General features: G+C 56.2%; 2 protein-coding genes across 2 annotated transcripts in view; both read left to right on the forward strand.

Annotated features, from left to right (window-relative positions):
- Nucleotides 1-19286, forward strand: part of EEIG1 (estrogen-induced osteoclastogenesis regulator 1) — a 35483-nt gene extending 16197 nt beyond the window's left edge. The window contains exons 2-11 of the mRNA XM_066256111.1: nt 5809-5929; nt 6155-6184; nt 8981-9097; nt 11245-11291; nt 11373-11530; nt 13239-13343; nt 13960-14155; nt 14578-14699; nt 14795-14864; nt 16612-19286. Coding sequence (XP_066112208.1) covers nt 5809-5929; nt 6155-6184; nt 8981-9097; nt 11245-11291; nt 11373-11530; nt 13239-13343; nt 13960-14155; nt 14578-14699; nt 14795-14864; nt 16612-16657 — 1012 coding nt within the window. The 3' untranslated portion in view covers nt 16658-19286. The remainder of the gene's footprint in view (nt 1-5808; nt 5930-6154; nt 6185-8980; nt 9098-11244; nt 11292-11372; nt 11531-13238; nt 13344-13959; nt 14156-14577; nt 14700-14794; nt 14865-16611) is intronic.
- A 1941-nt stretch (nt 19287-21227) lies between these two features.
- DPM2 (dolichyl-phosphate mannosyltransferase subunit 2, regulatory) lies at nt 21228-23807 on the forward strand. Its single transcript, XM_066256112.1, has 4 exons — nt 21228-21584; nt 21809-21898; nt 22796-22898; nt 23129-23807. The coding sequence occupies exons 1-4, from the start codon at nt 21243-21245 to the stop codon at nt 23185-23187; spliced, it is 594 nt and encodes a 197-aa protein (XP_066112209.1). The 5' UTR covers nt 21228-21242; the 3' UTR covers nt 23188-23807.
- Nucleotides 23808-25209: the final 1402 nt, after the last annotated feature.

The following is a 25209-nucleotide window of genomic DNA, read 5'->3' on the forward strand; positions in this document are numbered from 1 at the left end:
GGGTGAGAGCCTTCATCTCTTCCCAAGGGGGCTGGTCCTGCTGAGAGGGCAGGGGTAGGCCCAGGCCTCTGGTAGATGGAGGTTCACATTCCTTTTTTTTTAAGGGGGGGAGGGATGAAGGGGGACAGAGAGAAAGAGAAGCATCAACTCATTGTTCTACTTAGTTCCATTTAGTTATGCACTGATTGGCTGCTTCTCATATGTGCCCTGATGGGGATCGAACCCTCGACCTCAGTGCACTGGGATGACACCCTAGCCATTGAGCCACCCAATCAAGGCCTCAAATTTCTTTTGCTTTTGACCAGCCCTTCTAACCTCTCAACCTTTTTCATTTTTAAATTTAACATACGGAGATAATTCTTGGGCAGAAATGAAGGCACGGCCCTGTAATCACCTCACGCAGCCTAGTCTTGCACTGCTTCCGTGGCCTCTGCTGTTCCGGGAGGTGGTCCCGCGGGGCTTTGGCCTCTGACCTCATTGCAATTAGAGGACTCTCAGAGGCATTGATCTTTCCCCTAGGCATGCTTTTAAAAAAAGTCACAACTGATACTTCCAGTTAAAAAAGAAAAGGGCCCAGTGCCCCACCCCTACTATATCTTTATTTCTTTTTTAAAATTTTTCAAAGATTTTATTTATTGCCCCGGCTAGTTGGCTTAGTGGTAGAGCATTGGCCCAGCATGTGGATAGTCCAGATTTGATTCCTTGTCAGGGCACACAGAAGAAGCGCCCATCTGCTTCTCCACCTCTCCCCCTCTCGCTTCTCTCTCCCTCTCCTCTCTTGCAGCCATAGCTTGATTGAAATGAGTTGGCCCCAGGTGTTGAGGATGGCTCCAAGGCTTCCACCTCAGGTGTTAAGAAGAGCTCAGTTGCTGAGCAACGGAACAATGCCCCAGATGGGCAGAGCATCACCCCCTAGAGGGCTTGCTAGGTGGATCCTATTTGAGGCACATGTGGATGTCTCTTTATGCCTACCCTTCTCACTGAATACAAAAAAAAAATTTTGTTTATTGATTTTAGAGAGAGGAAAGAATGAGGGGAAGAGAATGAAAGGGGGTTAAAGGGTAGGAGGAATGGGAAGCATCGACTTGTATTAGTTGCTTCTTGTATGTGCCTTGACCAGGCAAGCCAGGGTTTCAAACCGCAACCTCAGCGTTCCAAGTCGATGCTCTAGCCACTGTGCCACCACAGGTCAGGCTATATCCTTGTTTCTTCTCTGCGTTCTCCCCTACTGGCTTGTGCATGTGTGGGTGCTTGGGATTGCAAGTACCTCCATATGGCCCCTTTGTAAATTTGGGGCTATGATTCCCTCTCCAGTGTCGCTTCCCACCACTGTCCCTCTCAGTCTGCTGTGGCCACACTGGCCTCCATGTGCTTTCTTAAACACATCAGGCACAGCCCCCCCGCTCTGCACGTTCTGTTCCTCGTGCTTGGACTGCTCTCACTCGGTTATCTGCATAGGTCACTCTCTCACCCCTTCCAGCTCCTTGCTCAGATAACACCTTCCTGTTAACACCTGTCCCACCTGTGCACAGCCTGCCTCCTTCCCTGGTTCCTTTCCCTCCATAGCACCACCAGCGTCTGATGTGTTTGCCTTGTTTTGTGCGTCTCCTACCCACTGCCGGAATATAGGACTCCTGAAGGTAGGACTTAGTTTTGTTCACTGTTTAAGTCCCTAGGGCTCAGCAGTACTTGGCACTTAGTAAGTGCTTAATAAAAAGTTTTTTAGTGAATCAGGTTCCTGAGACTTCCTGAAACCTGGCCTGGCCAGCTCCCGCCCTGGGCTCATGCCCACTGATTGGCACCCTCATTCCTGCCTTGCTTCCGCCTCGTTCATCTCCCTCACTTTCCCTGTCTTGTGCCTGGGACCCCGTGCGACCTGACTGGGGGTGCTCAGCGCCCTCTCTCTAGAGGAGCTCTGGGGGCAGCTGCAAGTCTGAGTCCTGTCTGTGCCGTCTCTGGCTCTGACACGGGCTCTGGACACACATGGGCCTGGGGACACAGGCTCTGCTCCTCTGCTCTGTGTCTGGGGTGAGTTACTCAGCCGTCTGAGCCCCAGTTTCCCCCTCTGTAACTGAACCCTGATGCACCCAGCTTTCAGTGTTGAAGAGTTCCAGGTGCACACCTGCAGTGTATTTTGCCCTTGCTGTGACCTCTTGGGCTGGGCCAGGGTGAGGCTGTGAGCTTCCTCCCTTGGGAGTGGTGGCATTTAATAGTGTGTGTTTAGAGCCCTGTGGAAGTAAGAGGGAGGCCCGGCCCTGACCCTGTGAGCCCTGCCCTGAGCCTGGGAAGATGCCTGTTACCTGAGCCTGGGGGCTCCGAGTGGCCTTTTCCCAGCGGGCCTGCCAGGCCTCACCAGGGTCCTCGGGCTTCCTGGCTCAGTATTCCCATGGCAGACTCACAAAGGGGAGGGGACAGAGCCCACATCTGATACCGGTTTCTGTTCCCAGACGCTAATCCTTACTCCTCAGGGTGTTTCAACACGCCCGGCAGGGTGAGCTTCCTCCTCAGGTCTGCAGCTTCTACTTCCGGCTCCTGGGCCGGGACCAGCTGGGGCGCTGGGAGGGGATCTGAGGGTCTCCCGTCAGAGTGTAGGCCCTCCCCCCCGCTTTTCCTCTGGCTGCTTCACCCTTCCACTCACCTCTACCCGGGCTGCTTGGGCCTAAAGCCAGAATTCGTAGTGGCAAGACAGAGCCGCTGTCAGAGTAAGATGCAAAGTCCTCACCGTGGTCCCTGAGGTCCAGCGTGGCCTGAGCCTGCTCTCTCACCACCCCCTCCCCTCTGTTCTCCTCAGTCCATTCAGCCACAGCCCTCTGAGCTGTTTTTCCATTTGCCAAGCATGTCTCTGCCCCAGGGCCTTTGCACTTGAAGTTCACGCTTCTGGACAGGTCTTCCCAGTCTTTGCTCAGCCCTCACCCTCACTTCACTCCCGGCTTTTCTAGGAGTCGCTGCTTTAGGGCTCTCCCCACTGCACGCCTGCAGTCGCAGCCCCCCTTCTCACTTGTGCCCAGCACTCCCTTTTCACCCTCCCTTCCCTGCTCGGGTTTCTCCGTTTTCCTCTCTGTGTCTGTCTGACTTACCATGTTGGTTGGGTTTTTTCGTTTGGCTTTTATTTCTCAGATGTAATTCACATGCCACACGGTCCATCCATTAAAATATACAGTTTAGTGGTTTTTAGTATATTCTGAGTTGTGTGGCCATCACCACAAGTCAACTTTAGAACATTTCATCACCCCAGAAAGGAAACCCCTGCCCGTTAGCAGTCCCTGGTTTCTCCTGGTCGCCCCATCTCCGGCACTCACCGCTCTCCTTTCTGTCTCATGGCTTTGCCTGTTCCGGACATTTCATATAAATGGACTCAGGCAGGATGTAGTTCTCTGTGACTGCTTCTCTCACTCAGCACAGTGTTATCAGGGTTAATTCCCACTGTAGCATGGAGAAGTGCGTTTCTTCTGACTGCAGAGACCCACCACACCTGTGCGTTTATACGTCTTCCGTCAGTTGATGGACATTCAGGCTGCTTTCTCTGTTTCACTTTTATGACGGATGCTGCTGCGAACAGAACATTGGTGTACAAGCTTTTATGTGGACGCGTGTTTCATTTCTCTGGGATAGATACATGGTATCCTCTCATCTCAGTCTGGGGGCTGTTTTCTCTGGGATAGATACATGGTACCCTCTCATCTCAGTCTGGGGGCTGTTTTCTCTGGGATAGATACATGGTACCCTCTCATCTCAGTCTGGGGGCTGTTTTCTCTGGGATAGATACATGGTACCCTCTCATCTCAGTCTGGGGGCTGTGGGACGCTGCTGGAGCTTGCCCTCCTCAGGGTTGGAGCGTTTTGGTGGCTGAGTCTCCTCAGGTCCCCAGTGTCTTCATCAGAGGAGACACATCTCGTGGGCCTCCCCTGGCCAGGCCTTTGCGGGACTCACCTCACCGAGTGCTCCCAGTGCCCGTGAGTAAGGGCTGGTGCCTGCTTCACTAGTGAGGGTGGAGAGGCCAAGGCCCCAGTCAGCCTGACCCAAGTCCTGTTGCCCTTGTCACGGGCCTGGTGGGATGTGAGACCTCAGTCATGTCCGCAAAGCCCCGGTCATGTCTGCAAAGCCCCGGGATTGTCCGCAAAGCCCCGAGGAGCCAGGAGGGAGCTCCTTACAGAGGCTGTGCTCAGAGAGTGTAGCAGCCAAGGAGAGGGAGCACACCTGCTCCTCACTGTGCTGTTACCTCACCTGGGGCCGTCTCCCCGCCCCCCCACTGGCTGCTCCCATTCCTCATTGGGGTCTGAGCTTGAATGTCACCTCCCTGCAGCCAGTCACCTTCCCTAACTCCCCCCCCTCCAGCCTCTCCTGGTGACACTGAGTCATCACTGTGGTGACTGTCAAGTGTTAGTCTGTAAGTCCCCTGCAGTGCCCTCTCCCAGGCACATACTTGGCACTCAGGGGCATCGCAGGGCGCTGCTGGCCCCCCCTCGGTGGTTGCCTGCCAGGCTCCCGGGCTGCGTGGCCTGTGAAGCAAGGCAATAGCTCATGGCTCTGAGTCTGCAGTTGGACAGTCCTGGGTTTGAATCTTGCTTTGTCAGTCGCTGGGGATGTGACGTGGGCCAGTCTCTGTGCCCTCGGCTGCAGAAGTGGGTGCCGTGGAGCCTACCCTCCAAGGTTGCCGTGTTCGGGGGATGCTCATCTTGGGCTGGCCCTTCGCCCTCAGGCCCCAGTCTGGCAATTAACCTGTGCCCCTCAGGTCCCTGGGATGTGGATGGTCACTTCTGCAGCTGTCCGCCTGGCCATTCCTGTCAGGTGGGATGAGGCTGGAGACGATGTCTCTCGTGCTGACCCCTCCCTTCCGGGGCCGCCTTCCTGAGCACCAGTCGGCCAGACGGGCCGTGGAGGACGTGGATTTGCACAGGGGTGCAGAGCTCATCTCTTGACACGTGCTGCTGCCACCCCCAGCTCCTGAAGGGCCCCCGCAGTAGCTGGAAGAGGCTCAGATGAGCTGCTCCCACCAACTCCCACTCCATCCCAGAGCACAAAGCGCTTCCCTCTTAAGGGGGTGCTGAGTTTGGGGCTTTGTCATGCTCCCCAGGCCTAGGAGGACAGCCTGCCAGTTAGTGTCAGGAGAGCTGAGGGCCCTGGGACGGTGAGGGTTAAGTGTGTGACACCCGGAGCTAAGCTGCTTGGGTCCAAGACCATGGTCTGCTCTGCCACGGAGGGCCTTGGGACAGGGTCTTAGCCCCAGGGTTCTGAGGCTTTGAGTGCGGGATTGGCGTACTGGTAGTGACTGCCCTGTTGGAAGGGTTGGTGTGACCATGCATCGCTGGCCCCTGGAGCTGGCTCCGGGGTGGCTGGGTGTGGAAGGGCTGTGAGTGGCCCGTGGGGAGCACTATGTGAGCGTCCGCTGCTGTTGCTACTAGTGGTAAAGGAGGGACCCTGGGCCCAGGCAGCACGGCATAGGGCCAGGTCCTTCCTGGCTGGGGGTGACCAGTTTACCTAGCCTTGGTCTCTTTGTCTGTGAAACGGGCTGGTGGTCCAGCCTGGGCAGACTGCTCTGAGGGTCACATGACATGGCCGGTGGGGGCCTGGCTGGTGGGAAGTAACGGCAGCGGGAGCAGAGGGAGGGAGGCAGCTAACCCCAGCCAGGCCTTCCCAGCCTTGTGTTTTCCATTTTTCTTATAAAATAGTCACTTTGTGGTGCATACTGAAAAGTGAGAGCTCCCCCGCCCTCCTGTCATGGTGCCCCTGGAGGTGAGCTCTGTCCTTGATGAGTTCCCCTGTCATTGACCTGCATGCATGTGCTCTCCTGCCCCGTCTGGCCTGCAGGGAGGAGGTCCAGGAGAACTGCGTGCGGTGGCGGAGACGGTTCACCTTCGTGTGTAAGATGAGCGCCAACCCGGCCACCGGCCTGCTGGACCCCTGCATCTTCCGGGTGTCGGTGCGCAAGGTGAGGCTGGGCTGCGGGCTGGGCGGGGGCTGCAAGCCCAAGGCCAGGGGATGGGTGTGGGCCACTGCTCTGGCCTGTCCCCTCAGGGGAAGGAGGGTGAGTTGCTCTGCCCCTGTTCTTGCCCCCCTCCCTTGGCAGTCACATTGGGGGGCAGGGATTGGGGAGATTTATGACGTCCCTTGGATCTCCAGTCACCCTGCTGCTTGTGTCTGTCTCCCTGTGCAGGAGCTGAAAGGTGGGAAGACTTATTCCAAGGTGAGTGGAACTGTGTGAAGGGGTGGTGTGATGGGATGGGATGGGGTGGGGTGGGGCAGGCCAGGCAGGAGAGAAGCTTCCAGAACTTCCAGCCCCTCCTCTGCCCCGAACAGGAGACTCTTAGCCCTATAGAATATATATTATTATCATATATATATTTTTTGTGACAGAAACAGAGACAGAGAGATAGAGTGAGAGAAACAGAGAGAGGGACAGACAGACAGGAAGGGAGAGAAATGAGAAGCATCAATTCTTCATTGCAGCACCTTAGTTGTTCATTGATTGCTTTCCTATATGTGCCTTGACGGGGGGGGGGGGGGGCTACAGCAGACCAAGTAACCCTTTGCTCAAGCCAGCGACCTTTGGGTTCAAGCCAGTGACCATGGGGTCATGCCTATGATCCCACACTCAAGCCGGCGACCTTGGAGTTTTGAACCTGGGTTCTCTGCGTCCCAGTCTGATGCTTTATCTACTGTGCCACCACCTGGTCAGGCGAAGATATATTATTTTTTGAAAATATCTCTATTGATTGTCCTTGCACTTCACATAAAGACGGCGTCTGTCTGTTTTATCATAGACAGTACAGATGTTCGTAGAGTGGGAAGGATAGTTTCCATCACCTTTCTCTCCAGGCCTCCTCCCCAGGCCCCACCAGGGGGACTCATTAGGATTTTTCCTGACCCTTTAAGAAAAAAATATTATTAATTATATCATACATGCAGAGTAGTGAATAAAATCTTTGCATATTGTTAAGAGAAATGTAAAGTGAGCAACTTGTATGAGTCCTTATGTACGTGCAGACAATGTAATTTTTAAAAAATATTTATTGATTTTTAGAGAGAGAGAGGAGAGAGAGAAAGGCAATGGAGAAGGGGGAGCAGGAAGCATCAACTCATAGTAGTCACTTCCATTTGTGCCTTGACCAGGCAAGTCCAGGGTTTTGAACCAGCGACCTGAGCATTCCAGGTCAATGCTTTACCCACTGCACCACCACAGGTCCAATGTGATTTTTAAACACACAAAAGGAACTTGTTCTAAATGGATTCTGCGGCTTGGTACTTTACTCACCAATACATCATAGGCATGTTTTCATGTCACCCCAAATTTTCTTTTGCTTTAACAGTGGCGGTGTCCCATGGTATGGCTGGGGGAGGGTGACCCAGCCAGTCCCCACTGTTGCGTATCTGTGGTGTTGCCAGGTTCTCAGCTCACCCACAGTCAGTTCAGCCCTCCACATGAAAACCCTTTCCGCTGGGAAACGTGGGAGAAGATGGGGTACCTCTGGCTTTGAATCAGCCTGCTCTGCCCTAAGGCCCCTTCTCTGTGGGGACTCACAGCCCACCCTCCAGGGCCTCCCCGGGCAGGAGGCACAGTGGCAGGGGGTGGGCTTTGTCGGTTTAGAGCAGCGGTTCTCAACCTGTGGGTTGCGACCCCAGTGGGGGTCGAACCGATGGCTTTAGGCGACCCCTGTGTTTTGGTCGTTCGACCCCCTCCGGGTCGCAACCCACATGTTGAGAACCGCTGGTTTAGAAGGAAAATGATTGCCTCCCTTCGCCCTGTGTGCAAGGCCTTCTCCTTCCCACTGACCAGAGCTCAGGAAGCTCAGCGTTCTGGGCCGTGCGCTCTGCCCTGGCTGGTCGCTCACATCCTCCCTGGGAGCAGAGAGCAGGGTGGCCAACACTGGCCTGTGGAAGGTGCCACCAGAGCGGAAATTGCTCCTCCCATTGATTCACATGGGTGAGGACAGCTGCCCAGCCAGGAAGTGAACCACCAGCCAACAGCTGGGGCGTCCTGCCTCCGTCCAGCAAACGTGTCATGCACCTGGCACGTGCCAGGCCCGCCAGGCCCTGCCCTTTCTTTCTCCCGTCAGACGTCCACACTGGCTCAGCAACTTGGACACAGAGGAGGAAACTGAGGCCCCAAGAGGTGGCAAGGCTTGATGCTGATCAGGCCTAGTTTCAGGCCTGGTTCTGCCAGTTAAGCCGTCTGGGGCCCTGCACATGTCAGTTCCTCTTTCTGAACCTTAGTTTTCTTGTCTGTAAAATGGGGGACACTGAGTTGATGGCATGGCTGAGATTTGAACCCGAGACCCTGATTCTGGCACCCATGCCCCACGGTCTGCAGTAGAGACTTGTACAGAGCAGGTGCTCAGTAAACGTCCTAGGTGGGTTTGGTTGTTCCCCAATTCTCTAATCCCAGCATCCCCTCACCTTGCTCTCTGCTGCCCCTTCAAGTCGGCTTCCCTCTATGTGGCCTCACCAGCTCGTGGGCCCTGTTCTCGCACCTTCTCCACTTCCCTTCCACCCCTTGCTGCTCTCTGTATCTGAAGAGCATCACCACCGACCATTCATCAGCCCATCACTCAGGCCCCGTGGGGGCTCCTGTGCACCCTGCAGAGCGGCCCCCGCCCACCCGTGCCCAACGCCAGTTCCCACGGGCTTCTCCTCCCCCGGCCGCTGTCCTGGCGGCTCCCACAGCTCAGCCTTGTTTCCCAGGGAACAATGTGTCTGTGTCACAGACAACAATGTCCCTTTATCTCGGGCGCTGCCCCAGTGCACTCTGGGACACGGCACAAAGGGCGCTTTGTGCAACTCAGGGATGTGAGCTCCTGGCTCTGCCACATTGGAGCCGCCAACCCAAGCCACCAGCCTGGGCCTCTGTCCTTGGGTGCCGGTTATGCAACAGTCAATCTGGGCTGTGGTGTGGCCCAGGGGCTTTTTCTGCCCCTCCTCCTGCCAAGTTAACCCTTATGGTGCCAGCCCTGCAGCCTCCCACAGTCTCCTCTCTGCCTCCTAGCTGGGCTTTGCCGACTTGAACCTGGCCGAGTTTGCAGGCTCGGGCTCCACCGTGCGCTGCTGCCTGCTGGAGGGATATGACACCAAGAACACCCGCCAGGACAACTCCATCCTCAAGGTATTGGGGCCCCCTGCCTCTTCTGCCCCCTTCTGCCATGGGGTTCCTCATCAGAGTCCCTGGAGGGTTGTTAAAAATACAAGTTCTGCCCCTGGACAGGCAGTGAGGATACTGGAAGGATGTGGGCCTGGGTCAGGAAACCACCGTCAGAGGCCTGGTGTGGCCACTGGCCTCCTTTCTCCCATCATCATCGGGGTTGGGCCCTGGTAGTCTCTTTAAGGGTTTGGTGAGATCAGCATCACTGGGTGCTGCTACCTCTTGTCTTGTGATACCTGACAAGCCCTGGGGGGTGTGGTGTCTATTATTAATCCCAGTTTTGCACAGGAGGGAGTTTTGGCAGAGGTTAGATCATTTGCCTGGGGTCATAGCAGAGCTGGCACTTGAGCCTGAAGTCCAGGTCCTTACACTGGCCCATGTGACATGAGGCAGCCCAGTGAAGCACCAGAGACCGGGACCTCCGCCCTCTGCCTGGGCAGACAGGGTGGCTGCTCCAGGGCTCAGCCACATGCGGGCTTCCAGTGGCTGGAGCAGCTCCCTCTCCTCCAGGAAGCTGCCTCCTCAGCCCCTTGGGACGGAGCTATCTGGGTATCTGCTACCCCACAGCTCTCCTCGTTGTCTCCACACCCTTCCACCTGGCTGAGAAAGCAGTCTGTCCTAACTGTACCTCTGACCCAGGGGGAGCCTGGGGTTCAGGGACAGGGCCGGGCTGGAGCTGGTGGGCAGAGACTCGGGGTCTCCCAGGCCCTGTGCCGAGGAGGCAGAGGCGCCTGGAACACAAGAGGGTAATTGTGGGGGCTTGGACTCTTTACCCTTGCTCCAGTGGCCACCCCCATCCACCTCAGGCCAGATCAAGGGTACCTGGGGAACAGGTGGCCTCGGCTTCAGGCCACATCCTGTCTACAGGGCTTTGGGCAGTCACCTCCTCTGAGTCTGGGTCTCAGTCCCTTGTCTACAGCCTGGGGCCATCCTCTCCTTTGCAGGCTGCTGTCATGACCAAAAAATTTAATCCATTTTTAAAAAGCTTCAACCCATGGCCACCATTTTGGTACTGGCAGTTGGGATCTTAGCTCCCTTCCCATCTGTCGTTCCAGCTCAGCCCAGGTTTGGGGATTCAGACATTGCCTGTGTTGGGCCATTGCCAAAATCTTTGCCCAAGTAGATGTTAAATTGTTAAGCTTCTTTTTTTTTTTTTTTTTTTTTTGTATTTCATCTGAAGCTGGAAACGGGGAGAGACAGTCAGACAGACTCCCGCATGCGCCTGACCGGGATCCACCCGGCACGCCCACCAGGGGCAACGCTCTGCCCACCAGGGGACAATGCTCTGCCCCTCCGGGGCGTCGCTCTGCCGCGACCAGAGCCACTCTAGCGCCTGGGGCAGAGGCCAAGGAGCCATCCCCAGTGCCCGGGCCATCTTTTGCTCCAATGGAGCCTTGGCTGCTGGAGGGGAAGAGAGAGACAGAGAGGAAGGAGGGGGGGTGGAGAAGCAAATGGGCGCTTCTCCTATGTGCCCTGGCCGGGAATTGAACCCGGGTCCCCCGCACGCCAGGCCGACGCTCTACCGCTGAGCCAACCGGCCAGGGCCTTGTTAAGTTTCTAATGGGTTTTTGCTTGACTTTATCAAGAAACTTGCACTGCGCTTCTGCCCCTGCATTGGATGATGTGGGCGGTTCCTCCCCCACTGCTAGGCTGGGTGAAGCCCCTCCTCGCAGGGTGGGCTTCTCCAGCCTCCTTCTGCCAGGTCAGGCTCATGTTCCCACTCCTGCTTGGAGCCCAGGCACTGCGGGTAGAGAATGCCTGTGTGGCCCCTACCGCGAGCGGCCCCTACCATGAGGGCTCACAGTCTGGCTGTGGTTCTGAAACACTCATAGCTGGTTCTTACTGCCCGATCGCTCCAAGTCAGGTGCTAGCCCAGTGCAGCATCTTGTTGCGTCCTCTCCACTGTCACAGGAGGCAGGCATCAGGGTCGGCTCTGCCTTCTGCATGAGGAAACGGGGACTCAGTGAGGTTTGGTAGCTTCATCAGTGTCTGCAGGGGGCAGGACAGGACCAGCCTCCAAGCCCTGTCTGAAGCTAGAGCAGGGGGGCTGCGAAGAGCGGGCGCTGGGCTGAGTGAGTGGACGTGGTATGGCTGACTTCTTGTCCCCCCAGGTCACCATCGGGATGTTCCTGCTCTCTGGAGATCCCTGCTTTAAGACGTGAGTGTTGGCGTGGGCTCCTTTGTCTTTGGCTGACCCTGAGGCTGGGGCACCACAGTCATACTCCTCTGTCCTCCCAAGGCCACCGTCCACTGCCAAGTCCATCTCCATCCCGGGCCAGGACTCCTCCCTGCAGCTGACATGTAAAGGTGGCGGGACCAGCAGCAGCGGTGGCAGCAGCACCAGCTCCCTGACGGGGTCCCGGCCCCCCAAGGCCCGGCCCACCATCCTCAGCTCAGGTACTGTTTCCCTCTGCACACCTGGCCCTGCCCCGCCCCGTCTGCATCTGAGGTGTCCCGAGGGAGATACTGAGAAGAGAGAGTGGTGGGTGGTGTCTGCGCCGTCCACGCTTCCATTGGGCAGACGCCATCCAAGCCCCTCCCTGTGCCAGACGCTGCGCACTGCCCTGGTCAGAGACTTCCATGGTGTCCCTGACCCCATGGCCCTCCCAGTCCAGCGGGAGAGACAGGCGTCAGACAGGAAGTCAAATGCATGTCCACTGTGGAGTGACAGCTGAGGGAGACACAGAAGCATCTGTCTCTGGGGCCAGTGCCGTCTCCTGAAGGGGTGGCATTGGGCTGAATCTGGAGTATGGGCACAGAGCTCCTGTCAGAGGGACCTGTGCTGTGAGCCCTTGCTTCCCCACTTGCTACATGACCTTAACTGGCCATTTTTGCCTCTTTCGGTCTCAGTATCCAAACGGGATCAACAGTAGCGACCACATCCTGGTTTGCTTCGGTATGAACTGAGCAAACGTGTGGGCCTTGCCTGTGCAGAGTATGTACTATGTGTGTGCTTCTAGTAAAACAACATTATTATGACTGTTATAAAAAGTTCAGACAAGCCTGCATCCCCAGAGGAGATGGCCTGGCAAACAGGAGGAGAGAGCCAGCGGGAGAGGAGGCGGCTGGCGCCCCAGTCCTGTACCCCGTGCTGTGCACAGTGAAGCCCCAATGATTAGTGAGCAAGGCAGCACATGGTGGCCCTAATTTGTGTCACAAGAGTAATTAGGGCCCAGAGCCGTGTGGCTCAGCAGATGTTTGCTGGGTGAGTCTGTCCCCAGGCTGGGAGCAGTGAGAGGCCCTCTGATCTCCGGGGCCAGCTTTCCTCCACTGCTGTTCTGCCTGGAGACCCAGCGCAGCAGAGCAGGGTTCTTGCCTGCCTCAGCCTGGGGGCTGCACCTGGGGGTGGGGGCTTCTCTGTACCATTCCTTTCTCCAGCTCTAGGGTCAGGGTCCCAGAGGAAAGATCCGGGGACCAGGCCACCCCAGCATAGGCGCTGCCTTTGTGCAGAGTAGCAGAGGTGCCTTCCCTTACAGCACGGGGCACGGGCCCTGGCTTTCTGTACCCTTACCCCCCTGCAGAGAACCTGTTGGGACTTAAAAGACCACCTGACTCTGGGTGAGCACACCGGCAGGCCTGGGGTCCAGGTGGTGGCCTGGCTGTGTTTTCCCTGAAGAGAGGATGGGCAAGCCTTCGCCTCCTCTGTTTACCACAGAGGACTGGGGGTGGGTACCCACAGAGCCCTAGGCAGAGCCGCCTCGCTCCCCTTCACCTCCTGCTGGGAGCGCTAGGATGTTAGTTAGTTCCAGGCGAGTTGGGGCAGGGCTGTCAGCCAGTGCCCCAGACGCCCTGCTCCCCGCAGTTGTAGTTCACTGCGGGTCATGCTTGTGAAGCGCTCTCCTCCCCAGTGGCCTGTGACAGCCTGTCTCCTCTCCACTGTACCCAGTTGAGTACCCTGCACAGAGGAGGTCCCTGATAGATATTTGTAGAATGAGGGAACCTGTGTTCAGGTGCCAAACTGTGGTTTGGAGCGGATAGCTGCTCCTGTGAACCTCAGTTTTTCAGTCTGTCAGATGGGAATACCTAGTCTCCCCCAGCCATTCCCTGCCAGACTCTGAGAGAAGACGGGCGCATTGGTAAAGCCTGCCCTCTCCCTGCCTTCCAGGGGTTCCGGAAGAGACCGACCAGAACCTGTCCAGCCCCGAGGAGGTGTTCCACTCTGGCCACTCCCGCAACTCTAGCTATGCCAGCCAGCAGTCCAAGATCTCTGGTGAGTGCCCACCTGCCTCGTGCCCTTGGTCTTCCATAGTACCCAGCTGCCCCGTACTGACGTCCCCGCTGCCCGGTACTGACGTGTCCGCTGCCCCTTACTGACGTCCCCCGCTGCCCCATACTGACGTCCCCGCTGCCCGGTACTGATGTCCCCGCTGCCCGGTACTGACGTCCCCCACTGCCCCGTACTGACGTCCCCGCTGCCCGGTACTGACGTCCCCGCTGCCCGGTACTGACGTCCCCCACTGCCCCGTACTGACGTCCCCGCTGCCCTGTACTGACGTCCCCGCTGCCCGGTACTGACGTCCCCCACTGCCCCGTACTGACGTCCCCGCTGCCCGGTACTGACGTCCCCGCTGCCCCGTACTGACGTCCCCGCTGCTCCGTACTGACGTCCCCGCTGCCCCTTACTGACATCCCCGCTGCCCAGTACTGACGTCCCCCACTGCCCCGTACTGACGTCCCCGCTGCCCCGTACTGACGTCCCCGCTGCCCGGTACTGACGTCCCCGCTGCCCCGTACTGACGTCCCCCACTGCCCCGTACTGACGTCCCCGCTGCCCCGTACTGATGTCCCCGCTCCCCATACTGACGTCCCCACTGCTCGCTCACCAGGCTACAGCACGGAGCACTCGCGCTCCTCTAGCCTCTCAGACTTGACGCACCGTCGCAACACGTCCACCAGCAGCAGCGCCTCTGGTGGCCTCAGCATGACTGTGGAGGGCCCCGAGAGTGGTGAGCGAGAGCACCGGCCCCCGGAGAAACCCCCGCGGCCACCCCGGCCCCAGCATCTGTCTGACCGCTCATTTCGGTGAGTCTCACTGCTCCGCACTTTGGAGAACAGACCCTCCAGCCGGCTCCTCAGACCTTTGCTTCTTTCCTGTAACACAAGGTGGTAGGGCCCTGCCTCGGGCGGGATGCTGAGGATCCACCAGTCGGTGTTAATGAGGAGCACAGCCCGACCTGACAGGTCCGTGCTGTAGTGGCCACTGGGTGTGATTTAGTGTACCTCAGTCCCCTGCTAAGTGCTGTGCGGCCTCTCAGAGCTTCTGTGTCCTCGCAGAAAGACCAGGTCAGGGTGGCACCTGCATAGTAGGGCAGTGTGGGGGCTAAGCGAATGCAGCCTGAGCCAGCTCTCACGTGCACTTAGAGCGTCCCAAGCGGTGTAGTGCTTGCTCTTGTCATTGTGCTCATTCCTACCCTGACTATTGGACTCTGCCCACCCTGCTCAAGGCGGAAGAAGGACTTGATGGAGAGCCACCCGACCTGGGTGGATGACACACGGATCGATGCAGATGACATTGTGGAGAAGATCATGCAGAGCCAGGACTTTACCGACGGCAGCAACACTGAGGGTGAGCTGCCTGCCCTGGGCGGGCCGGGGGGTAGTGCCACCTGCCGTGGGGTGTCCGCCCTGCTCAGTCTCCATCCCTCCCCTGTGTCCTCGCAGACAGCAACCTCCGGCTGTTCGTGAGCCGCGATGGCACTACCACGCTGAGTGGCATCCAGCTGGCCAACAGGTAGGGCTGAGGTTCGGGGTGGGTGGTGAGGGTGGCCATGGAGGCACAGTGCCTACTGACCTGGCTTTGAATGCCAGCTCTTGTCACTACAGTGTGACCTGGGGCCAGTCACTGACCCTCAGTTTCCCCATCTCTCAAATGGTGTGGACTTCATCTTAGCCAGAAACCTGGGACAAGGTTCTGGGCTTGGTTTTGAGGGTTTCAAAAGTAACTTTGGAAACTGCCTAGCACAGGGCTTGGCACAGAGCAGGGGCTTAATAATCTTTACATTGAAACCCCCCCCCCCCCCCCCGGTTGTATTTCCGGAACACCAGCCACGCACCAGGCACTGATTGAGGGCCTGGGTATACAGCAGTAAGCAACAGTTTTCTGCTCTCATGATGTTTACAGGTGAAGGGGTGATAGGATCAAACTTTGACTTGAACTCTATTTTATTTTTGAGTGCTGGTGTTCTCGCAATCATTTATTTACAGTGTTTTACCATGTGCCTGGTTCACTGAATGAATGAATGAATGGATGGATGGATGAGTGGGTGGGTGGGTGGAGGAACTTTCTACTGCAGGGTTGTGCTGAAGGCTTTTCTTCATGTTCCTGTGGTCAGGGTGGGAAAGTACCCTCTAACATCTAGGGCCAGAGCAAAAGGAGACTTGACTGGGCCACCAGGGGCCCCAGACCTGCCCTCTGGCACTGTTCTGCTGACCCCTGCTGGCCAGGCTTGAGATTGCACCTGCCATCTCCCCCCAAGGCCTCATGGGCTTTCCACATCCCCATTCCCCCCTTCCCTCGTGAGGTGGGCAAAAAGGAAACAGAAAGACCTCTTTTTTTTTTTTTTTTTGTCTTTTTCTGAAGCTGGAAATGAGGAGAGACAGTCAGACAGACTCCCGCATGCACCCGACAGGGATCCACCCGGCACGCCCACCGGGGGCAACGCTCTGCCCACCAGGGGGCGATGCTCTGCCCCTCCTGGGGGTCGCTCTGCCGCGACCAGAGTCACTCTAGCGCCTGGGGCAGAGGCCAAGGAGCCATCCCCAGCGCCCGGGCCATCGTTGCTCCAATGGAACCCTGGCTGCGGGAGGGGAAGAGAGAGACAGAGAGGAAGGAGGAGGGGTGGAGAAGCAAATGGGCGCTTCCCCTATGTGCCCTGGCCGGGAATTGAACCCGGGTCCCCTGCACGCCAGGCCAACGCTCTACCGCTGAGCCAACCGGCCAGGGCCCAGAAAGACCTCTTTGAAGGTTTGTAAATACACCTTTCCAGCCTCCCTCTGGAACTGGGATTGAGAGAGGGAAGAACCAGTCTGTTTGGCAGCAAGGTCATAGCAGAGCAGCTTGCTGAGCCTAGAATATCCACGACCTCATGGGTGGGCCTGGCCTCAGTGGGAAGAGCTCCCGTCCTTCTGCTGCCCTCTTGGCAAGCCTTGTAATCCCTCTGAGCCTCAGTTTTTTCACCTGTCAAGTGGAGTTGGGTACATTCCCTCCCAGCCAGGATTGCTGTCAGCATGGGCTCAGCACATCCAGTCTGTAAGCCACTCTGCCTAGAGCCTGGGCACAGCCTGTACCAGCTCTACGATCCCACAAACCCTTCTACTTAATATCTGTGTCACTTTGGGCAAGTGACTCAACTTCTCTGAGCCTCAGTTCTGCTTTTTGCAAAATGAGCCCAGTTAACAGTGCCTGCTTTTGAAGTATTTCCATGGGTCTGGCCCAAAAGAGTGTTGAGGAGAATGAGCTGACCCGTCTTTCTCCACAGGGTCTCCTCTGGGGTCTACGAGCCAGTCGTGATTGAAAGCCATTGAAGAGTGGGTGTTCAGGCTGGAGAAGGGCCCTGCCTTTGCGGGTGTCCAGACCCGTGCCATTCCACAAGGGACCTCCTTCGGATCACCGTCCACGCCACATCTCCTCTGTGCCTCCTCCATGCACTCCAGCCCCACTCCTGCCCCGAGCATCATTCCATTGTCCTCCCATCCGTGCTGGGACCCTGCTGGCTTGCAAGGGCCTGGGCACCACTGTGAATCTTCTCTGAACCACTAGAGGGCAGGAGACATGGGCCCATGAAGTAGGTGGGCAAGACAAATATGGCCAGGATGCCCTGGTGGAGTCTGGCCTGGCTCCTTGACAAGGACATGCAGCAGCTTCTCACACGTGGAGGGGCTTGTGGCCAAGAGACTTCTTACCCTGTGTCCCCACTTACTGTAGAAGCATCGGCTCAACTCTGCCGTGGCAGGGCTCTGTTCCATTGTCCCCTTGCCCGTGGGGTTCAGTTCACCCCCAGGATCCTGCCACCATGGCCCTCTGACTGCTTAGCGCTTCAGCTATCCCTTACCTGTGCCCGGGGGGACCTGCTGGCGGCCTCCTGGGAGCCTAGACCTCAGACCCCACCCGCACTCCATACTGAGACCCCTCCCGCACAAACATTCTCCTGCTGCCCTGGCAGCCTGCACTTTGCACATGCTTGTGTCCGGCACAGCCCCACTGGCCCTCCCTGCCTCCTCCAGTCCCTTCCCGCGGTTCCTGGGCGCCGCCTGCTGTGCAGTCAGTGGCCCAGCGCGAGCAGCCCGGCTGGAACGTGGCATTGCCTCTCCCCTCCCTAGTTAACTGCAGTCCTGAGACTCGTGCTGGAAAAGGTCTGCGCTTCAGCAGTGGTTCCCCTCTGCCCAGGGCTGGGTCCTGAGCAGCTGGTTTCCTGTGGGAAGTCAGGAAGGTGCCTCCCAAAGCCTTGGAGGTCAGGGGCCTGGCTGGGCTGGGCAAGCACCACCCCCTTCCTCTCCCCTCAGCGTCAGCTGGCCCTGACTGGGGCCACTGCTGGAGGGGCAGGTGGGCTGGGACTAGGCCAGCTGGAACTGGTTCCTGGCCAGAAAAGCCTCAGCCGTCCCCTGAAAGCACCCCTTCTCTAGGCAAGGGCTAGGTGGGGCCCTTTAAGGGGGGGTCTCCAGCAGGAAGCAGTCCAGCCCTGCCCCTGCAGCTCACTAAGCCTCTGCTCTGCACACTTTCCTTCCCGTCCTCATTACTTGCTTGAAGGTGGGTGCTGGCTGCCAACCAGTCCCTGGACAGACCCCCCTGCACTCTTAATTTCCCTCATTTTTGTGTAAACCCAGCAGGCTGGTGTGTACTTAACTCTATACATTCTTTTTTTTCTCCTTTATCCCTTTTTTTTTATTAGGGTTCACAGTTTGATATTTTTCCTCCCCCCGGTGAGGGGAGGTGGTTCTGTTCTCTGCCCCACTGCTGACCGGGTCCCAGCAGGGCTGGGATCTGGATGGGGCCAGGATTCTGGCTCTCTCCGGTAGGGGCGGGGTGAAGGTGGCCTCCCCAGGCTGGGAGGAATCCTTGCTCTTCTGTCCCAGCTGGCCAGAGTTGGAGTCTTGGTCTTGGACCCTCCCAGCATTGGGACCAGAGCATTTCTCGGATTTTGTTGTTTTTAATCACCTCTTTCAGAAAATGAATGTTAGAAGGTGCCTGCTGAGGCAGGACGGAGTGCTTGCTCTGGCTGGAGGTCTGGTCAGCGCTGTGGGTCCCTTCCGGTTCTGTAGACACCCGGCACTTTAAAAGGGGACTGACTGTGCTGTTTTCAGATGAAGTGAACCCAGAAGATTGGGGTACCACTCTTCCCTCCTGTGTCTGCTTAACCTCAGCCCAGTGGGAAGGTGCATTCAAGATGTATTTGGTATCTGAGTCAAAGTTCTGGGAGTTTAGGCATGAAACAACTGGCTTTGGTGCTGTCGAGGAGACTTCCCCAAACTAGGAACCGCAGCCCCACTCTAGACTAGGTCTGAACCTGACAGTCACCCCAGGAGACAAGAGCCTGCCACATCCTCCCATGCCAGGCCTGGGCCAGGGTACTTGGACTGAGAATTTGGCCATAACCAAATTAACACTGGCTGGAGCTGGAAGCCGCAAGCTCCAGTCTCATCGCCGTGTGGGAGCCCTCCGGTCCCCTCAAGCTCTGAATTCCCTACGCGCCCACAGCTCTCCTGGTCTTAAAAATTCTATATATAGAGATAGAGAGGAATATATTAGAGATATTTTTGGAAAAGAATTGGTCTATGCAATGTCAGTTTGGAATCTTCTTGAAAGATAGTTTAATTTTTACTAGGAGATATAAAGGAAATAAAGGTCTGCAATATTTTTAGGTTATTTTCTTTCTGGTCACCCCACAAACTGACCACATGGCATGATCTGCCAGGATGGAGCAGATCCATGTTCTCCTCTTTAGGGAGGGGAGCAGGGAGATGGGGGAGGGGAGGTCTTTTTTTTTTTCAATTCCCCTCTTCTAACAGAATATTGCCACCACCACACCCTGAGTCAGTGGGCTGTGTTTGTATCCCTCTCCCAGCTTCTGTAGAAAATAACATTGTAAAGGGAAACAGCCTAGTGTCATTGTCTTGGTTTGGGGGGAAATTAAATGTTGCAGTTTTTGCTATGGAATGTTTGTTCTTGTTTTATGGATTTGACTTTGAGGTCAAAGACAGCATCAGATGGAAGCCAAATGTGTAAGGTGATGCCCTGGGGATGGGGAAGCTGCAGGTGACCAGAGTTCTCTCAAGTCCTGGCTGCAGTCACAATTATTACCACCTTTGTTACACCAGAGTCCTGGAAGGGAAACTGAGGCCCAGAAGTGTGGGGTTTTTTTTTTGCCAGCCTCAGACAGTAAGTGGCAGCTCTGACTTCAGAGCCCAAGTTCTAACCATTGCTGTATAGCCCTCCCCAGCAGTCAGGTGGCTTCTGACAGCTTTGCCTGAGACAAAAGGCTATCTGTGCCTCAGTTTTCTCAAATACAAATGAAGTTGTGGATCAAATGAGAGTGGGTGTACAGCTTGACCTAGGGGAGGTGCTAACCATGTCCCCAACCTGTCTCCAGGCTTGGGCCCCTTGCTCTCTGCCCCTGTCTAAAGTTACAGAGGAGCCTGCACTAAGCTCTGGGAAAGGCAAGTCAAGCCTTTAATGAGCTCAGAAGTGGCAGGAAATCTCAGTGGAGTTGGACAGGCGGGAAGGAACCGGACTAGCAGGCCTCCGTGGGACTAGCAGGCCTCCCTGCCACAGCACTGCATTGTCCCCACCTCTTCCCTGGGCTGATGCCTAGGCGTAGCCCTTGTAAACCCTGCAGACTGATTCTCAGTCCCCTTCCTCTGGCCATTGCACACGGGATGGACACGTTGGCTCTCAGCTGAGCCCAAAGTTCTGACACGGGGAGGAATTGGGCTATAGACCAAAAAGTGTTCCTCCTTCGGAACACAATAAATCTAAGTGAAAAATCAGTATATAAAATGATAGGAAAGAAAAAAAGTCACTCCTATGAGCTTTGGGAGGGCAGTCCCCAGTCAGAGATGGGCCCAGACAACCCAAGGAGACAGATGCTGCCAGCAGGAGCATGGCAGGTTCAGCCTTTATCGCCACGTGTCCCTGGCCCCCCTCCTCTCAGATGCTGTACTCTAGCATTTCAAGATCCAAAAAACCACCGAATCTTAAAGCCGGTTGGATGATTCAAAGCTTCTACTTTGTGTGGAGCTCTATTCTAGGCCCTGGGAATACAGCAGTGACCACGATCCTATCCTCAGGGAAGCTCAGTTAGGTGGGCTGGTTTAAGTAAATCAGCTAATTAAAACGCGGTGTTGCCTGACCTGTGGTGGCGCAGTGGATAAAGCGTCGACCTGGAACGCTGAAGTCGCGGGTTCGAAACCCTGCACTTGTCTGGTCAAGGCACATATGGGAGTTGATGCTTCCTGCTCCTCCCCCCTTCTCTTTCTCTCTCTCTCTCTCTCACTCTCTCTCCGATCTAAAATGAATAAATTAAAAAAAAAAAAAAACAACAAACAAAAAAACCGCGGTGTCAGCGTCATCCTGGAGACACTTGGGGCTGTGGAACACAGAAGGGAATGAACCCGTCCGGCTGCGAAGGTGTCTTTATTGGGATGGGTGGCATCCCAATGAGACCTGATGGGTGAGGAGCAGCCAGCCCCAAGGTATGGGGAAGACAGTGTTCCAGACTACATAAGTGGAGGGACACGTCAAAGATCTATAATGAGGCCTAACCTCCCCTTGCTGTCAGAGGGAAGGGCCTCCAAGCTTGGAGAGGGGCCTGCAGCGGCCGCCAGTCCGAAGACCTGTCTGGGTTGTTGCGGCGACACCCAGCGTCGGAGAGGCAGACCTCCCCCTGACAGCCAATCGAAATCCTCCCCATCCAAGCCAGCTCAGGCCGGCCCCTCCTCCTCCCACTCCAGCCCGGCGGTGAACGTCCTCTGCATCCTCCCCTCAATGATAAGTCGGGGCCTCTGGACCAGGGAGTAGGGCCCTAGGTTCTGGTGTTGGCTTCACCACAGACTGGAATTACTATCTCCCTCAAGTCCTCGTCCCTCTCTGAACCTCATTTTTACCATATGAAAAATGAAACTCGCCCAGCCCACCCCATCACGCTCTGACTTTGGGATATTTAGAAGTGGGCTTTTCTTCTGGAGTGAGTTCAATAGGGCTAAGGCCACAAGCACCATTCAGTCTGGATTCTTAACTCGGTCCCATTACCTAGGAAGATTCGGTAACAAGTCCCACAATGCTCTTGAGAAACTACCTTTCCCGACATGCAAAGGGAGGAGGCGGTGCCTGACGGTCTTGTACAACGTGAGCCTGGGTTGGCGTAAGGACTACGACTCCCGGCGCGCCACGCGGCCGAAGGACCCGGATCTGGGACCGGATGTGGCTAGCTCCTCTGCTACGGGGCGCCGGGAAATGGTGAGTGTGGGGTGGTGTGCTGGGAATGACGGTCCCAGGTCTGTTAAGGAGCCGGGGTTTGGGCACTCGGAACCGGATTGCTCTCCCGCTGGCCCATTGTACGGATGAAAACGCTGAGGCCCGGCGCTCTCTCTGCCAGCATAATCAGGCTGAGACGGCCCCCCCTCTATTAATGCACTTCAATGGAGAGTCACTTCGTCAATTGAGCCCTCCCTTTTCTCCAGGCCACGGGGACAGACCAATTGGTGGGACTCGGCCTCGTCGCAGTTAGCCTAATCATCTTCATCTACTACACCACCTGGGTGATTCTTCTGGTATGTGTACTTACCCCGCCTTCTCTCACCTCCATCATGGATCTTGCAGCCGACCCCTGACATCATCTAAGCAGCTACTCTGTGACAGGAATGTGCTAGGTGCATATCTCATGAAATCTTCAAAACAGCACCATGAGAAAGCTGCTCTGCATTTGATAAGAGGTCTAGTCCTTCTGGTTATCCTGCTGGCTCCTGGGCATGATGGGTGCCAATGGATTTTGTCAGGGTCTTTAGGATTTGTGGAGCGGCTGGTTGTTGGTTACAGCTTAAGAAGTACAGTTTGTTTGGAAGGCAAAGTCTTGCAGAACTTGGTATCCTTTGGAGGGGAATGTTAGCGAAAAAGAGCTCGGAGCCCAGGTTGGAAATCACTTCAGGATTCCTCACGTACTCTTTCCCCTGTTAGGCTGGGACAGTGGTCAGCAAACTGCGGCTCGAGAGCCACACGCTAGCTCTTTGGCCCCTTGAGTGTGGCTCTTCCACAAAATACCACGTGCGGGCGCTACCTCGATAAGGAATGTACCTACCTATATAGTTTAAGTTTAAAAAATTTGGCTCTCAAAAGAAATTTCAATCATTGTACTGTTGATATTTAGCTCTGTTGACTAATGAGTTTGCCAACCACTGGGCCGCTGGGAGGACCTTAGGGCAAGTCTTTTATCTTCTCCCTGCCAGATCCTTGGCACAAACTTAGGGCAAGTGCCCAGTAAACAGCTACCTATTAAATAAGTGAAGGAAGGAAGGAAACCAAGGCCCATGAAATGCCATCTTGTTAAAGAAAAGCAAAAGCTAACCCAGGGGTTGGAGTGGGGTCAGCCCCTGAGATGGAGGTGGATGTTTGGGCTTAGGGGAGCTGGGCAAGGCGGTAAATGCTCACCAGAGCTCTGCCCTCCATGCCAGCCATTCATCGACAGCCAGCATGTCATCCACAAGTATTTCCTGCCGCGAGCCTATGCTATTGCCATTCCACTAGCTGCTGGCCTCCTGCTGCTCCTGTTTGTGGGTAAGTCTTCATTCCCCTGGGCAGACTGCCTGTGGTAGGCACTCAGTGGTGTTTGTCACACGAGTATGGGGGGCTTGTGGATGACTAGGGAATGGGCAGCTGGCCTGAAGGGTGGTCGGGGAGGTGCTTGGCCTCACGTGTGGGTCACTGCACCATGCTGTGCCCTGCTCTGGCCTTCCAGCAGCCCCGAGCCCTGCTCTTACCTGGCTTTTCTGATCTCTATATCCTAGGAGTGTTCATCACCTATGTGATGCTGAAGAAGCAGAAGGTGACCAAAAAGGCCCAGTGAGGGCCCAGGGGGATGAGGCCCCTCCTCTACCTTTCCTGCAGGGCCTACCAAGGGCAGGGCCACAGGACTGGTCCAGGCCCTGCAGTTCCCTCCAGCATGACTGTCCTGCTGACACCCTGGGGGATGGAACTGTTGTGGACTCCCCCTGACTGACCAGACTCCCTGCCCCGATGCCTCCCCTGCTCACTCTTCCAGAGCCAGGAGGAAGCACCTGCAGGCCTCTCTCTCCCTCCCCGTTCTGGGGCAGGGTCTGAAAGATGCTTGTCCTCCCTACCTCACCTTCAGGCCCACTGTCACTTTTTCCTCTTGGTTCTATCCTCTTGCCTCAGTTTCCCTCCTGTCACATGTGGGAATTGGCAGGTTCTGAGACATCTCCCCACGTGCCCTTTTCCTCCGGGAAGGCAGCTGTCCTGGGTCTGACATAGCCTGGGACCCCACAGGACTTCTGGACCTGGAAAGCTTTGGGGAAGGAGTGACAGGCCTCGGGACCACCTCCAGGCCTCAGGGCACATTAAGATGGTCACACCAGGCCCCCAGACCTACTTCCAGGGAGGCCCAGTCCCTCAGCCCTAGCACTGGTCTACTGGGGAGAGCTGAACAATAAACATTGATGGTGTGTTTGTCTCTGCGGCATCTCTGACCAGGGGAGCTGGGCTTCGTGGGCTGGAGAGGGGCTAGGAGCTGGCCACTGCATTGGTCTCAGGTCAGAAGACCCTGAGACCCTCAGGGTTGTGCAGTGAAATGCCTCAGGTCCCTCCTGGATCATGCCTGTGCCGGACACGACAGAGCTGGAACTGGGACAGATATAGTTCCAACCCAGTGCAGCTCACAACCATACCTCCCCTGTGTCAGCCTAGACAGCATGCACCAGTTTCTCAGGGAGCCTCAGGCCAGTCCCCTAAAAGCCCAAGCCTGTTCTCCATGTGCTGTACTAGCAGTCCGACTCGGTGTAGCTCTGAGCAGCCAGGGCTGCTACTCAGCCAGAGTAGAGCTGGTTCTACTGTGTTCAGGTTGATTGATCTGGCACAGCCCTGGCCCTAGTCCCCAGCAGTCCCTCTTGTCCCTCTGTGCTCCTCTGGGCAGCCAGCTTTCCCATTCACAGTGCCTAACGTAGCCTCCATCCCCTCACACCATGGACGTTCACTCCAGTTAGCCGAGGTGTTTTTCTCGGAACAGAGGCCAACTGCAGGCACTCCTCCTCTGTCCTCTTCCTCTCCTCCAGACCAGGCAGAGCTGCTCACCTGGGCTTTGGGTCCTGTCCTTTGCTATAGCAGGAACCTCCTGTCTCTAATGATCCCTGTCTCCAGGGAAAAGCTTCTTGCCTCTCAAGGTCTTCCCAGCATTTCATAAATATGTTCCAGGCTTCCACTTAAGGGACCCTCCCTCCATCAGCCCAGTATTTTCCTCCCGGTCTTTTCCCCCTCCCCTTTTCATAGTCTAACTTCCCAAGGGTGTTCACACCTGCCTGCATTTCCTCTCCTCCGTTGTGCCTGGTCTAACTCCACACTGGCTGCTTCCACTCAGATGACCGGTGATGTCTGCTCTTGAAATCCAAAGCATGCTTCCTTGACCCTTTCGCCACTTGTGGCCTGTGACATCCTCCTTGGATGCACCCTCAGAGGTTTTTGGTGTCTCTGACGACTCATTGTCCTATTTGATGTCTCTTATGCTCTGTTCTGCCACAAGAAGGTGGGTTCCTCAGGACTGTCACAGGCTTTCTCACCCCACACTCTTGCTGGTAACCCGGTCTTTCCCCAGGCCTGCCTCCAGCCTGGTTATCTCCTGAACCCCGATGGGTTGCACATGTGCCACCCACCCATCTACTGTTCCCATCAAGTGTAGAGGCACCTCACATCCTGTCATGATCTGAATTCTCAGGCCTGTTTCCCCCCAAATTTGGCTCTCCCCTCATGTCCTGCCCCTTCTCATGACTGGCATCTTCCTGTGTCCCTGACCCCAGCCAGAAGCCTGGCAGACATCATTGACCTTGCCTTTTCTCTCCCACTGCCCCCTCCTTCCACA

Source organism: Saccopteryx bilineata, chromosome 2, assembly GCF_036850765.1.
Source record: "Saccopteryx bilineata isolate mSacBil1 chromosome 2, mSacBil1_pri_phased_curated, whole genome shotgun sequence".
In the NCBI taxonomy this organism is placed as follows: Eukaryota; Metazoa; Chordata; class Mammalia; order Chiroptera; family Emballonuridae; genus Saccopteryx; species Saccopteryx bilineata.

What these genes read in the sequence shown, in the direction of transcription:
- DPM2 (XM_066256112.1), top strand. Translation starts at nt 21,243, where the DNA reads ATGAAACTCGCCCAGCCCACCCCATCACGCTCTGACTTTGGGATATTT. An exon ending in CTACGGGGCGCCGGGAAATG is followed by an intron (nt 21,585 to 21,808) that starts GTGAGTGTGGGG and finishes CCTTTTCTCCAG; the next exon opens with GCCACGGGGACAGACCAATT. An exon ending in CCTGCTGCTCCTGTTTGTGG is followed by an intron (nt 22,899 to 23,128) that starts GTAAGTCTTCAT and finishes TCTATATCCTAG; the next exon opens with GAGTGTTCATCACCTATGTG.